Below are 15,580 nucleotides of genomic sequence, written 5' to 3'. Positions count from 1 at the left end.
TGAGATGGAGAGCTAAAATCCCATTAAGTCTTGCGAAGGCATTTAAAATGAGGTACACTCTACAGAAATGAAAAGCAGGGTCTACCTACAGAGGAAGACCACGGATTACATACCTGGGCCTCCTTGGTCTGTGTTTTGTGACTTTTAAAGCTTCCTTCATGATCATCCTCAACTGTAGAGCTGGCATTTAAGGCTGCAATTCGAATCTAAAAACAGGGATTTGAGGCAAGAAAAAAGTTGCTTTTGAGATGTCACTTGTCTCTTTAACAACCTACAGTGAGGGTTGCCTGGGTGGCTCAGTCGGTTAAGTGCCTGCCTTCGGCTCAGTTCATGATCCCAGGGTCCTGGGATTGAGTCCCACATTGGGAAGAGCCTGCTTCTCCATCTGCCTGGCCTTCCCCCCAGCTGTGCTCTCTCTGAATGTCTGCCTCTCTCTCTCTCTCTGACAAATAAATAAAATCTTTAAAAAAAAAAAAACTACAATGAGTACAACTCTGCTTAAGCACATGATCTTATAACTCAAGCAGCTATGGCCTTCTCAGAATGTAATGAACAATAAATGATCGAGGAGAAAAACAAAGACCAGAATATGTAACAAGCTACTTAACAAGCTACTTGGGGAGCATGTCCTGGGTGCTATCCACTGCAAAAGGAACGCCCCAGCAATGCTAGATACAACAGATGACCTAGACATCAGAACAACAGACACTGGGGTGCTTGGGTGGCCCAGTGGGTTAAAGCCTCTGCCTTCGGCTCGGGTCATAATCCTGGGGTCCTGGGATGGAGCCCCGCATTGGGCTCTCTGCTCATCAGGGAGCCTGCTTCCTCCTCTCTCTCTGCCTGCCTCTCTGTCTACCTGTGATCTCTCTGTCAAATAAATAAATTAGTTAAATTTAAAAAAAAAAAAAAAAAAGAACAGCAGACACTAACAAAACATGTGAACTTTGTACCTTTCTCACAACTGCAGCAAGGCCCAGCAGAACATATTAACTAAACATGCTTACCCTCAACTGCACCAACAGCTCTCCCAGGAGGAAGGCTGCCCCATACTGAGTGTTCCCCCAAGATAATGGCCCTCACCCCCAGGAGTGAAGTGACAAAACAACACTGACACCAGCGAAACAGGCAAGCACCAGTCCTTACCATACTCAGAGAGCTTCAGCACTGCCACTGAGCACCACTTCCCATCACTGGCAGGGGCTGTGCTGGTCCACAATCTCCTAGACAGGAAAACAGGAGAGACTGAGAGAGGGCCCAAGAAAAGTCAGGCACACCACAGTTCCAGGGGCCCATCACAAAGCAGTCCCCAAATCCAGGAGCTTACCCAGCTCTAAGCACACAGGCCAGTGAGCAACTGCCTCAGGATGGCTGTGTGATCTGTCACCCAGGTTCTGTGGCCAGAGCTTCTGCCCTAGCTAGGCAAGATACCAGGCACTGGGGTCACAGAAGAATGAGACCAACTCCTGCTCCCAGGGCTCACTGTTCAGCAGAGGAAAGAGCCCTATAAACAGTTATTTTTTTTTTCAATAATTAAATGAAATCAAGGGTGCCTGGGTGGCTCAGTCCTTAAGCGTCTGCCGTCAACTCGGGTCATGATCCGAGGTCCTAGGATCAAGCCCCACATCAGGCTCCCTTCTCAGTGGGAAGCCTGCTTTTCCCTCTCCTACTCCCCCTGCTTGTTTTTCCTTTCTCACTGTGTCTCTGTCAAATAAATAAAAAAATAATCTTTTTTAAAAATAATAATAATTGAATGAAATGAAGAGAAACCCAGGCAACATCTACAGGTGGAAAACAATCCACTTGAAGGGATCCAGGTCAGTGAGTGAGGCAGCTCTAGTGGTAAGCCCTGGGAAACAGCACTGAGGTAGTGTGTGATGAAACGGAGAGGCAGGGGGTTGTGGTGTGATGGGGAAGTGTGGACACACGCAGATGCCAACACAGCCCGTGGCTAGGCCTTAGAGCAGAGATGGGCATGGGGGATGGAAGAGTGCTGGGCCAGAGAAGTGGGAAAGTCATCCTGTAGACAACGGCAGCCACCACGAGTTTTCAGGAAAGCAAAATTTTAGAAATACAGGAAAAAATATTAGGGGTAGGCAGACCAGTTTGAAGTCTGCAAAAAGGACAGGATTGGTGAAGATATGGAGAAATTAGAACTCCATACATTACTGATAGGAAGGCAAAGTGTGCAGCTGCTGTGGAAACCAGTCTGGTAGTTGCTCAAAATGTTAAACACAGAGTCACCCTATGACCCAGAAATTCCACTCCTAGGTATCTACCCAAAAGAAATGAAAACATATGTCCACACCAAACCTGGTTCAAGAATGTTCACAGCAGGGGTGCCTGGGTGGCTCAGTGGGTTAAAGCCTCTGCCTTCAGCTCGGGTCATGATCCCAGAGTCCTGGGATTGACCCCGCATCAGGCTCTCTGCTTAGCAGGGAGCCTGCTTCCTCCCTTCTCTCTGCCTGCCTCTCTGCCTACTTGTGATCTGTCTGTCAAATAAATAAATAAAATCTTAAAAAAAAAAAAAAAAAAGAATGTTCACAGCAGCATTATTCATAATAGCTTCAAGGTGGAAACAACCCAAATGTCTATCAACTGATGAATGGATAAATAAAATGTGGTATGTTGATACAATGTATTATTCTTCAGTCATAAAACTGACTAAAGTACTAACACGTGCTACAACATGGATGAACCTTAATGCTAAATGAAAGAAGCCAGTCACAAAAGGCCATGTATTGTCGGATTCCATTTATATGTAGTGTCCAGAATAGGCAAATCTATAGAAACAGAATGTAGATGGTGGGCTACAGGAGAGGGACAAATGGGGAGTGACTACTAATAGATACAGGGTTTCTTTCCAGGGTGATGAAAATGTTCTAAAATTCGTTATGGTGATAGTTCCACAACTCTGTGAATATACTGAAAATCCCTGATATATACACTCCACACAGGTGAACTATATGGTATGTGAATTACATGCTGTTATTAAACAAAGAGATGCCAGGAACCTGGATGGAACACTGGACAGACGGGACACAGTCCAGTGGGCAGACTCAGAGGACTCGGCACCTGGAAGGCTGGAGGGAACAGAGGGGTTCTGGATAACACCAAGTGTTCCGGCCTGACGGGCCGGGACAGGGAGGGGCACCCCCAAACAAGCCAGATCTCGCAGGAGGAGGAATTAGAAAAAGTCCCATCTAAAAACCTGGCAGAAGGCCCTGAAAGGGCCCAGCAGGCAGTGAAAGTGAGCCTGGGCATACAGACTGAATGCATGCTCCACCTGGATAACATGAATTGACTGCTGTTGCCAACAGCACTACAGCAATGATTTCTAGCATGGTTTCCACCATGGGCTCTGAGTTCTCCAAGGGTTCTCACAAGAAAGGAAGTACAATCTTTTCACAGACAAGGAAGACTCAAATCTCCTCTAGGCTAATAGCTATTTTACCTCCTGGGTTCTACAGCTAGGAAAAAAGAACATTGAGGCCCAGTGTGGAAACTGCTGCTTTACCATAAGCTATACTATGATGGACACTGTGACTGCCATACGATACAGAAAAAAAAGAGAGAGAGAGAGACAAAAGTAGAAACTATACAATTAAAACCCTGCAACTAGACTAAAATTTAAAAAATATACACATCAATAGATGAACCTGGATAAAGAAGATGTGGTATAAATATATATAGTGGAATACTACTCAGCCATCAAAAAAACTGAAATCTTGACATTTACAATGATGATGGAACTAGAGAGTACATAATGGTAAGCGAAAAATGTCAATAAGAGAAAGACAAATATCATATGACCTCAATCATACGTGGGATTTAAGAAACAAAACTGAGGATCATAAGAGAAGGGAGGGAAAAATAAAACAAGACAAAATCAGAGAGGGAGACAAACCATAAGAGATTCTTAATCATAGGAAACAAACTGAGTTTTGCTGGAGCGGATGGAGGTGGGGGATGGGGTAACTGGATGATGGATATTAAGAAGGGCCCGTGATATAACGAGCACTGACTGGGTTTTACATAAGACTGATGAATCACTGAGTTGTACCTCTGAAACTAATAATACACAATATGGTAATTAATTGAATTTATGGGATGCCTGGGTGGCTCAGTCGGTTAAGTGGTAGCCTTCAGTTCAGGTCATGATCTCAGGGTCTTGGGATCAAACCATGCATCGGGCTCCCTGCTCAGTAGGGAGTCTGCTTCTCCTTCTGCCCCTCCCTCCCTCCCTGCTTGTGCTCACTCTCTCTCTCATATTTAAAAATAAATTTGGGGCGCCTGGGTGGCTCAGTGGGTTAAGCCGCTGCCTTCGGCTAGGTCATGATCTCAGGGTCCTGGGATCAAGTCCCGCATCGGGCTCTCTACTCAGCGGGGAGCCTGCTTCCCTCTCTCTCTCTCTGCCTGCCTCTCCGACTACTTGTGATTTCTCTCTGTCAAATAAATAAATAAAATCTTTAAAAATAAATAAATAAATTTAAAAATATTTTTAAAAAATTAATTGAATTTAAATTTTAAAAATTTTTAAAAAGCTTTGTCTACAAAAAAAGAAAAAACAAAACATACATATAGGGGGTGCCTAGGTGGCACAGTTGGTTGAACATCCAACTCTTGGTTTCAGCTTGGGTCTGATCTCAGGGTCATGAGCTTGAGCCCTGCATCAGGCTCCTCACCCAGTGCAGTCTGCTTGAGTTTCTCTCTCCCTCCCCCTCTGCCCCTCCCACCCCCACTCTCTCTCAGATAAATAAATAAATCTTTAGAAAAAGATTAAAAACATACACACATAGAAAATAACAAGCACTGGCAAGGATGTAGAGAAACTGGAACCCTCATGCTCTGCTATGGAAAACAGTTCAGCAGTTCCTAAAACAAAAACATAAAGTTACCTTATAACCCAGCATTTCCACTTCTGGGTATATACCCAAAAGAACTGAAATCAGGGACAAATGATTATACATGGGGTAAAGAGTGCAGGAGAGAAGTTGTAGGGTAGTGCTGATACCTAACCAGAGGCCTCCCAACAGGCTCTCCACAGGGCAAGTGCTAGCCCCAAGGTCACAGCAAGTCTTCCCAGATGCCACCTGAAATCCTCATGGAGAGAAAAATAAGAGGAGCACTCAGGGATGACTGAGAGATCAGGTTTCTGTGTGGCAGCAGCAGACCCCACATCCACAGGTGGAAGGACATCAATACAGCCATCATGTCCAAGGGCAACCTACTCCTGAAGGAGGAGAGCCTACCTGTTCCTGCCTCAGCAGCACTTTGCAGGAAGGCACCCAACAACCACTGGGATTGTGCTAGATGGGCTAGTGCCTTCCTCTGGGGCTTCTATGTCACCCAGGAGCAGGACCCTCGTGCAGTACCCAGTGCAGGTCCCATTTCGGAGTTGCTCCCAGGACAGACTGAATGAAGAATGACCAGCCAAGTCGGAGGGGAAAAACAGTGAGCTCCAAGTCGAGAGAGAGGTTTCTGGTCCCACTTGCTGCCCAAGTCCTTGCCCACCCCTCTGTCCACCTACCTCTATAGAGAAAGCCTCTGGACTCCTCAAAACAAAAGCTCCCTGGGCATCATGATCAGGGCCAGAAGACTGTCACAGAGCCCACGGTGCTGAAGAGAAAATAGAACTTTCAGGCTTCCTAATTCTTTAGAAATTGTTCAAGCTAATTGTCCCTACTGAAAAAGGCTCCTGTGCTAACTTTAATGTAATCTAAAAATATAGTACCTTCCACTCCTCTACCACTAAAGTCCATCTCAGACACTTACAAGACACATCTGTATTATCTCAAACTCAAAACAGCCTCTGAAAAGAGTATTGGGCTTAGTCATATTTTTGTCCCTCTTTAGCATTGTGACTTTGGACAGGTCAGCCAGGACTCTTAAGCCTCAGCCTAATCAGCAAAATGGGTTTGATAATGCTTATCTCATAAGGCTGGCAGTCGTAGGGCTGGACACAGATACATACTGGAACTGAGGCATACTTGTGAGTGTCCACATAACATTTGAAGAGGAACCTAAAAAGTGATCCTCCCAACGATTCGTCTTGTACATTAGTTCCATGAGACCATGATCCCCTCTACCACAGACCCCCAATTCTATCTTATCATTACCACTCTTCCTCAGCTCCCTCAATTTCCAATAGCAAAATAAAGAATGAGCCAGAATACTGTACTCTTAATACACCCTGAGAGGACTATAGGAATTCTGTAACATGGACTGTATTATCCCCTTTACTTTTGCCAAAATAGTACATAGCAATCACTAGCTTGCAACTAACCTTGGATTTTTAAATATCAGTACATATGAGAATTTTTACCTAAGATATAACAAAAGAACAGCTTTTCAAACCCAAAAATCTTACACTGACTTCATACAGCAAGAGCAGGTTCTTTCTAAATTTCTTCTACATACTCTCACCTCTGCCCTGGAATTACTCTGGGTCTCTCCCACCAGCCTGTAAGCTCCAAAACAGTCCTGTCTTATTTACCTTTGCACCTCCATGTCTGGCACAAAACAGGTGCTCCAAAAAGGAAGGGATTAACAAGCAGATGAGTGGTATCTAGGCGGCATATTTTAGTGGGAGATTTAATTTCTCAGTCAAATCTTTCTCTAAGACCAGCATCTGTCATTCACAGGAGAACCCTTGTATGACAAGCTAAGCTGCAGAAGCCATGCAGAAAACAGCTCACTAACGGCTTTGGTGACACTGTGAAATATGACATTCCTGAGTGAAGGGAAACATTCCCATCTCAATTCAAATGCGACTTCATCAAGGAGCTTCCCTGACCCTCATCCCTCTGATGTGCCCCCTACTGCACATGATCATCACATACTGTGTTCTCCATTAATGATTAAAAAAAAAAAAAATGAAAAAGGAGGCCCCTGGGTGGCTCAGTTGTTAAGCATCTGCCTTCAGCTCAGGTCATGATCCCAAGGTCCTGGGACTGAGCCCCAGAGCCCCACATTGGGCTCCCTGCTCTGCAGGAAGCCTGCTTCTCCCTCTCCCACTCCCCTTGCTTGTGTTCCCTCTCTTGCTGTCTCTCTCTCTGTCAAAGTAAATATATAAAATCTTAAAAAAAAAAAAAAAGAAAGAAAACTTTTAGAAAACCAGGATTAGGGACGCCTGGGTGGCTCAGTTGGTTAAGCAGCTGCCTTCGGCTCAGGTCATGATCCCAGCGTCCTGGGATCGAGTCCCGCATCGGGCTCCTTGCTCCGCAGGGAGCCTGCTTCTCCCTCTGACTCTGCCTTCCACTCTGTCTGCCTGTGCTCGCTCTCACTTGCTCTCTCTCTGACAAATAAATAAATAAAAAAAAAATTTAAAAAAAAAAAAAAAAAAAGAAAACCAGGATTAGGGGTACCCGGGTAATGCAGTTAGTTAAGCATGATTCTTGATTTTAGCTCAGGTTGTGATCTCAGGGTCATGAGATCGACTGAGCCTGGCATTGAGATCCAAGCTCAGCACAGAGTCAGCTTGAGATTATCTCTCCCTCTCCCTCTGCACCTCCCACTTGTGCACACTCTCTCTTAAATAAATCAATCTAAAAAAAAAAAGAAGAAAACCAGGAATAAAAGGAAATGTCCTCAATCTGATAAAAAACATTTTACCAAAGAAGCTACAGCCAACATCATAATTTTTTAAAGATTTTATTTATTTATTTATTCATTCATTCATTTATTTAGAGAGGCAAACAGATAGTAGGGGTTAGAGAGAGAGAACAGGTGGAGGGGCAGAGGGAGAGGGAAAGAAATCTCAAGCAGACTCCATGCTGAGTACAGAGCTCAATGCAGGGCTCGATCTTACAGCCCTGAGATCATGACCTGAGCCAAAATCAAGAATCAAGATGCTTAACCAACTTGAGCTACCCAGGTGCCCCTATAGCTAACATCATAATTAGCTGTAAAAGACTGAATGTTTTCCCCCCTATGATAACGAACATGGCAAGGATGTCCACTTTCATCACTCCTATTCAACAGTGCACTAGAAGTCCTAGTCACCCCAATAAAGTAGGAAATAACAGCAAAAAGATTAGAAAGGAAGAAATGAAACCACTCATATTCACAAATGACAATTTACAAGATAAAGTCCTAGAAGTATCAGGTGAGTGTAGCAAAACCACAGGGTAAAGGTCAACACCCTGTATTTCTATATACCAGCAACAACTGGAAATCAAAATTGAAAAAAAAAAAAAGTCATTTAAAATAGTTTCAGGGACGCCTGGGTGGCTCAGTGGTTAAAGCCTCTGCCTTTGGCTCAGGTCATGATCCCAGCTTCCTGGGATTGAGCCTCACACTGGGCTCTCTGCTTGTCAGGGAGCCTGCCTCCTCCTCCTCTCTCTCTCTGCCTGCCTCTCTGCCTACTTGTGATCTGTCAAATAAATTAAATAGTTCCAAAAAAAAATAATAATAAAATACCTAGATATAAATCTAAAAAAATAAATACAGGGCGCCTGGATGGTACAGTCGTTAAGCGCCGGCCTTCAGCTCAGCTCATGATCCCAGGGTCCTGAGACTGAGCCCCACATTGTGCTCCCTGCTAAACAGGAAGCCTGCTTCTCCCTTTCCCACTCTCCCTGCTTGTGTTCCCTTTCTCGCTATGTCTCTATCAAATAAATAAAATTTTTAAAATAAATAAATAAATAATAATAAATACATACAGAATGTATATTCTGACACTTAGAAAACAATGATGAGGGGCACCTGGGTGGCTCAGTGGGTTAAAGCCTCTGCCTTCCATTCAGGTCATGATCCCAGGGTCCTGGGATCAGCCCCACATCGGGCTCTCTGCTCAGCAGGGAGCCTGCTCCCCTCCCCCTGTCTCTGCCTGCCTCTCTGCCTACTTGTGATCTCTGTCTGTCAAATAAATAAATAAATAAAATCTTTAAAAAAAAAAAAACAATGATGAGGGGTGCCTGGGTGGCTCAGTGGGTTAAACCTCTGCCTTCAGCTCAGGTCATGATCTCAGGGTCCTGGGATGGAGCCCCGCATCAGGCTCTCTGCTTGGTGGGGAGCCTGCTTCTCCCTCTCTCTCTGCCTGCTGCTCTGCCTACTTGTGATTTCTCTCTCTGTGTCAAATAAACAAATAAAATCTTTAAAAAAAAAAATAGGTACAGAGTTTTAGTGTGGGAAGATGGAAATAAAAGTTCTGGAAGATGTATGGTAGTGATGGCTGCACAGCAGTGTAGATGTATTTAATGCCACGGAACTATACACTTAAAAAGAGGTTAAAAATTACATTTCAAAAAAAATTACATTTCACATTAAATGTATTATACCACAAGCAAAGGAAAAAAAACCTGATAGAAAAATGGGGAAACTGGGACGCCTGGGTGGCTCGGTTGGTTAAGCAACTGCCTTTAGCTCAGGTCATGATCCTGGAGTCCCAAGATCAAGTCCTGTATCAGGCTCCCTGCTCAGCAAGGAGTCTGCTTCTCCCTCTGACCCTCCCACTTCTCATGCTCATTCTCTCACACTCTCTCTCTCAAATAAATAAATAAATCTTTAAAAAAAAAAAGAAAAAAGAAAAATGGGGAAACTATATGAATAGACAAGTCACAAAAACATACATGCAACTGGCCCTCAAGCCTATGAAAAGACATTCATACTCACTCATAACTAGAGAAATGCAAATTAAAATAGCCCTGAGACAATGTTTCTATATATATATATATTTGTGTGTGTATATATATATTTGTGTACATATGTATATATATTATGTATATATGTGTATATATGTGTGTATATATTTATGTATATATGTGTACACATATATATACACACACATATGCATATGTGTATATATGTATATGTATATATGTATATATACATATATACACACACAAATTTGTGATAATATTTGTGTGTATATATATACACACACAAATATATATTTGTGTATATACATATATACACACACACAAATATATATATATATTTGTGAAATATATCACAAATATCACTATTTGTGATAGTGCACTATCACACTCGCAAAAATTAAAATTCACAAAAATTAACAGCTCACTCTGTTGGAGGTTGTCAGGAAATAGGCACTATTTTCATACATTTGATGGGAATGCAAACTTGCACAACCACTCTGGAGAGGAATTTGACAATAGCTAACAAAATAACAAATGCGCTTACCTCTCAACCCAGCAATTCTATTTCTAGGAATCAATCCTAAAGAGGTACCCCCAACAATATGAAATACATACACGCAGGGTTATTCAGCCCAGCATTGTTTGTAATTCCAAGAGACTGGAAACTTAAATGGCTATCGATAGTATAGTGGATGAATAAACTATGGTACATCCACACAATGAAGTAATACGCAGCTATAAAAATTAATGAAGAAATGTTTATAGCAGCATTATGCATAGTAACCAAAAAGTAGAAACAATCCAAATGTCCATCAACTGATAACTGGATAAATAAAAGGTGGTATATCCATAAAACAAAATATCATTCAGCCATAAAATGCAACAGACTACTGACAACAGGATGAACCATGAAAACATCATTCTAAGTGAAAGAAGCCAGTCACAGACCACATATTCCATGATCCCATTCATATAAAATGTCCAGAACAGGCAAAGCTATACAGACAGAAAGTATTAGTAACTGCCTAGGGCTAGAGTAGGAAGCAATGAAAAGTGACAGCTAATCAGTACAGGGTTTTCTTCTGGCGTGATAAAAATGTTCTAAAATTGATTGTGGTGAGGTACAACTCTGTGAATATGAAAAACCACTGAATTGTATGTAAATTTTATCTCAATGAATAGGTAAATTATGTATAAATTTTTATCTCGGGGTACCTGGGTGGCTCAGTCATTAAGCGTCTACCTTCGGCTCAAATCATAATCCCAGGGTCCCGGGATCAAGCCCTGAATTGGGCTCCCTGCTCAGCGAGAAGCCTGCTTCTCCCTCTCCCACTCCCCCTGCTTGTATTCCCTCTCTCACTGTGTCTCTCTTTGCCAAATAAATAAATATCTTTTTAAAAAATTTTATCTCAATAAAACTTTTTAAAAAATGAATAAGATCTCTATGAACACATAAGGGTGATTTTCAAGACATATTTTTTAAAGTTTTTTTTTTAATTTATTTATTTGACAGAGATCATAAGTAGGCAGAGAGAGAGGAGGAAGCAGGCTCCTTGCTGAGCAGAGAGCCCTATGCGGGGCTCAATCCCAGGGCCCTGGGATTATGACCTGAGCTGAAGGCAGAGGCTTTAACCCACTGAGCCACCCAGGTGCCCCAAGACATATTTTTAAGTGAAAAAAGAAAATACAATTATCTATAGCATGCTATTTTTCACACACGAAAGAAGAGGATATAAGAAAATACACAACCACCTGCTCATTTGTGCAAAAGAAAGGATAATCCAGACACCAAAGTGATCAGTTAGCTGCAGGGGATGAGCAGGAAAGGGGTGAAAGGTAGGGGAGAACAGGAACAAGGTGGCAGGGATGGGGGAGGGAGTGACACTTCCAGTATATCTTTGTTACAGTTCTTACTCTTACAACCACAGTCAGTATCCCAATCAAAAAAATCGAGATCTAGAGGAGCCCAAATGGAATATAAACTTTAACAATAAACCAACTGTATTACAAATTACATAACCACACTGAAGAGTATGAGGAAGAAAAGAACTGACCTAAGTAACTATGGAGAGTAGTGTCTTGATTGGATACTGTAAGGCTAAAGCAACAAGAATTGGGATCCCAGATTTGGAGCAGAGAGAACACAAGATGAGTCTGGCACATTTTGAGGTGCCAGAAAATAAGTAAATGCTCCAAAAAATGATGAGGATTTGTTGAGTACATAGAAGCTAACCTGAAGGAGATCCTGAACAAACAAAGCCAGAACAGTGAACAACAAAATAATGGTAACATTAGACTTTAACCCATGGAATAAAATGAGTATCTATGGGGCCCATAGTAATATAAATAAATGAGAGGAAGGATAGCTCTTCCTTTAATTGAATTTGAATTAACAAATGTAGGAGGAAAGAGAGAAATAGGCAATTACTTTCAGGCAAACACCCCAAGGATCCACAGATGGATTCTAACTATGGTCAGTGGGCATAAATTTGTGAGAACCAGAATTTCCATCCTTCCAAATATTTCCCCCAAGATACTTACCAAAGGGAAAGATAGTAACTTTATAGTATAGAAACCCAGCAGACACCAACTAAACCAAGCAATGAAGATCAATATCACCAGTACTAAGACCTATCAGCATCTTGAACTCCTTGATATGATACACTGAAGATGACACAATGTTTGTGTTATACTGGCCAAAAAGGCACAGCCTCACATGAATTAAGAGAAAACATTAGACAAATCTAAGTTGAGGGATATTAGATAAAATAACTTATCAGTACTCTTGAAAAATATCGAGGCTAAGAAAGACAAAACTATGTAATCATTAAGAGCTAAGGAGACTAAGGAGCAATAACTAAATGCAATATGGGAAGTTAGAATCCAAGAGTGAAAACCAGAACATTGTGTGGCAAACTGGTCAATTTCAAACTACGTTTACAATTGAGTTAATAACATTATATCAATATTAGTGTCCTGTTCTTGATAGTTGTATGATGATTCTATAAGATGTTAACATTAGAAGCAAAGTGAGAGAAGTAAGGAAACAATGTTATTGTTGCAACTTTTCTCTAAATCTAAACTCAGTTTAAAATAAACAGTTTAAAAAGAAATAGCTACTTGAGCATTGACATTGTGTATTCATCATCTGTAAGCAAAGTGATGGGGACCATGTCTGTATTATTCACCACAAACCCCAGAAACCCACTAAACGGAGCCAAAGGGGAAAAAAAAAAAGGCAGATATTGAATAAAGAAAGAAAGTATCTATTCATTTCTCAGACTCCCAGCCCAGTAATCACACTATGCTAGTACAGCACATTCAGGAGTTTAACATCACAAATTTCCAAACTCCTTAGACCGTGGTTTCCAGGGCCTTAAGAACACATGATAAAGAACAGCACACTTTGAGTACCTCAGCACCTTGACCCAGTCAGTAATAAGCAGTGGTGTTTCCTGACATGCTCTGGTCTGGGAGTAAGGAAGTTTAGATTTTAGGCCGAGCTGTGGTACTTCCTGGCTGTGTGGTTAGCTTTGCAAAAAAGACCCCTCTTTGAATCTGTTTCCTCTATTCTATGAGATTTGGGGGTAGATTCCTACTGTTTTTGTATAGCCTAGGAGTAAAGAATGGTTTTGACATTTTTTAAAAGATTTTATTTAGGGGCACCTGGGTGGCTCAGTGGGTTAAAGCCTCTGCATTCGGCTCAGGTCATGATCTCAGGGTCCTGGGATGGAGCCCCGCATCGGGGTTCTCTGCTCAGCAGGGAGCCTGCTTCCTCCTCTCTCTCTGCCTGCTTCTCTGCCTACTTGTGATCTCTCTGTCAAATAAATAAATAAAATATTTTTAAAATATTTTAAATATTAATATTTAATATTTAATATTAATAAATATTATAAATAAATTAATATTAATATTTTAAATTATTTATTTATTTATTTGAGAGAGAGAGAGAGAGCGCGCGCACAAGCAGGGAGGAGAGGGAGAAGTAGGCTCCCCTCTGAGCAGGGAGCCGGACTTTGGGCTTGATCCCAGGACCCTGGCATCATGACCTGAGCCCAAGGCAGACACTTAACCAACTGAGCCACACAGGCACCTTCGTTTTAACATTTTTAAATGGATAAAAAACAAAAAAACTTGTGACACATGAAAATCATATAAAAATTATGTAAGATTCAAATTTCAGTGCCCATAAATAAAATTTTTATTGGAACACTGCCACTCACTTACTTATTGTCTCTGCCTGTATCCACTGTGAAATGCCAGAACTGAATAGACACAGTAGGCTTCCTAATCCTAAAATACTATTATAAATATGCTTATTATATTCACAACACACTATGACATTAAAATTAGATTAATATTATAAGTAGTATTACACTTAACACATAAGTTTGCCAACCTCTAAAGGAGACCAAAGGAGATTTTTGCTGTAACCATAGTTATGGATCCCATAGAAGGAACTTCAGCTGCATGAAACCCTAAGTTCCACAGTTATGACCCATAGACACACAGTAACCCAGGCCCCAAAGAGTTAAGTGGCTCCAAAATCACTTGTGTCAGTAGGCTCTATCTACCTGGGGTCCTCCTCCTCCTCCTGGGAGGCAGTACACTCAAGATTTTTAGTCTAGGGGTACTCGGCTGACTCAGTAGACACAGCATGCAACTCTTCATCTCTGGGTTTTAAGTTCAAGCCCCACATTGGGGGCAGAGATTATTTAAATATAAAATCTTTAAAAAAATGTTTTTTTCAGCCTAGACTTGGGCTGACCCATTAATTAGCTGGCTGACTCTAGACAAGACTCTTCACCCCGTCTGGGCCTCAGTTTCCACCCGTATAAATGGCGCTAATAACAACACTCACCTAGCAGGGCTGCTGTGAAGGTGAAGTGAAAGGACATCCGTGAAGTAAAGGGTTAGCCCTGGGCTCTGCTCCCGGCAGACGCAGAATCAACGGTGGCTCCTGAGGCTGTCACCGAGAACCACTCCCGAGACTGGAGCCCGTCCTGGGCACCCCAGGGTGACGGCAGGACCGTTGAGGAGGCCCGCGAGGAAGCCAAGAGCCCCGGCCTCGCCACTCCCGCACTCCAGCCTCGGTTTCCCCAAATGTGGCACTCAGGCTACCGGAGGCGCCCCCCTCCCTCGCGTCCGCACCGGCCTCGGCCCCGCGCCGCCGCCCCTTAGGCCCGAGCCCCAACTCCGGCCCCTGCTTCAACAGAGCCAAGCCCCCATCTGGGGGATGCCCCCAAACCAGCCACCCTGGAACTCACCAGGCGTCTCCACAGCAACGGCCTGCCTGCCTCGACCCCCGCGCCGGCCGGCAGCGCGCCTGACAATAAGGCGCGCTCCCATTGGCTGCGGTGCCGGGTCCGCTAACCAATCAGAGAGGACGCACGCGGAGCTGGCCCACGGGGTAAGCTCTCGGGGGACCCCGAGTGCTGCGTGCAGATAGGCGCGCAAGTGTAAACCTTCCCGATCAGTGCATTTGAACACCCCAACTACTGTGGGCTCGGAGCGCCGGCTTGAGGTTCCGACCTCTGTTCCCGACCACTTGTAATATTTGGGAAACGCTGAGTTTGGTGCCTGCTCGCTAAATGACAGGCGGTGTTACTATCTGGGACAGGTGCTCTGAGGCAATGGAAACTTGGGGAACACTTAGAGGTAACCAGGAGAGGAGGAGTGTTCTCCATTATTTACTCTGTGCCTCACCTCTCTCTGAAAAGGATTTGAAGCCCAAAAGGCAGAGATACAATGAAATACTGAAACAAAGATAAAAACAAAAATCACACAGACAAAATCAACACAGGTTGGGCGCGTGGGTGGCTCAGTGGGTTAACCCTCTGCCTTCAGCTCAGGTCCTGATCTCAGGGTTCTGGCATCGAGCCCCGCATTGGGCTCTATGCTCATCAAGGAGCCTGCTTTCCCCCTTCTCTCTACCTCTCTGCCTACTTGTGATCTCTGTCAAATAAATAAATAAAATCTTT

At 43.0% G+C, this 15,580-nt stretch overlaps 1 protein-coding gene across 4 annotated transcripts in view; it reads right to left on the bottom strand.

The window, feature by feature from the left end:
* The window catches only part of CABIN1 (calcineurin binding protein 1), a 150,181-nt gene extending 135,237 nt beyond the window's left edge, over positions 1-14,944 (bottom strand). For all 4 annotated transcript variants that reach the window (XM_032310064.1, XM_032310065.1, XM_032310066.1 and 1 more), the window contains exons 1-3: positions 14,867-14,944; positions 1,144-1,220; positions 114-206 (exon numbers count right to left, since the gene is read on the bottom strand). In XM_032310064.1, the coding sequence (XP_032165955.1) occupies positions 114-206; positions 1,144-1,146 (96 nt within the window). In that variant the 5' untranslated portion in view covers positions 1,147-1,220; positions 14,867-14,944. The remainder of the gene's footprint in view (positions 1-113; positions 207-1,143; positions 1,221-14,866) is intronic.
* Between the last annotated feature and the right edge of the window lie 636 nt (positions 14,945-15,580).

The sequence above is a fragment of the Mustela erminea genome, chromosome 13, assembly GCF_009829155.1.
Source record: "Mustela erminea isolate mMusErm1 chromosome 13, mMusErm1.Pri, whole genome shotgun sequence".
NCBI classification, from domain to species: Eukaryota; Metazoa; Chordata; class Mammalia; order Carnivora; family Mustelidae; genus Mustela; species Mustela erminea.
Note: the sequence above shows the minus strand (reverse complement) of the source record. Positions and strands in the feature narration are given on the sequence as shown.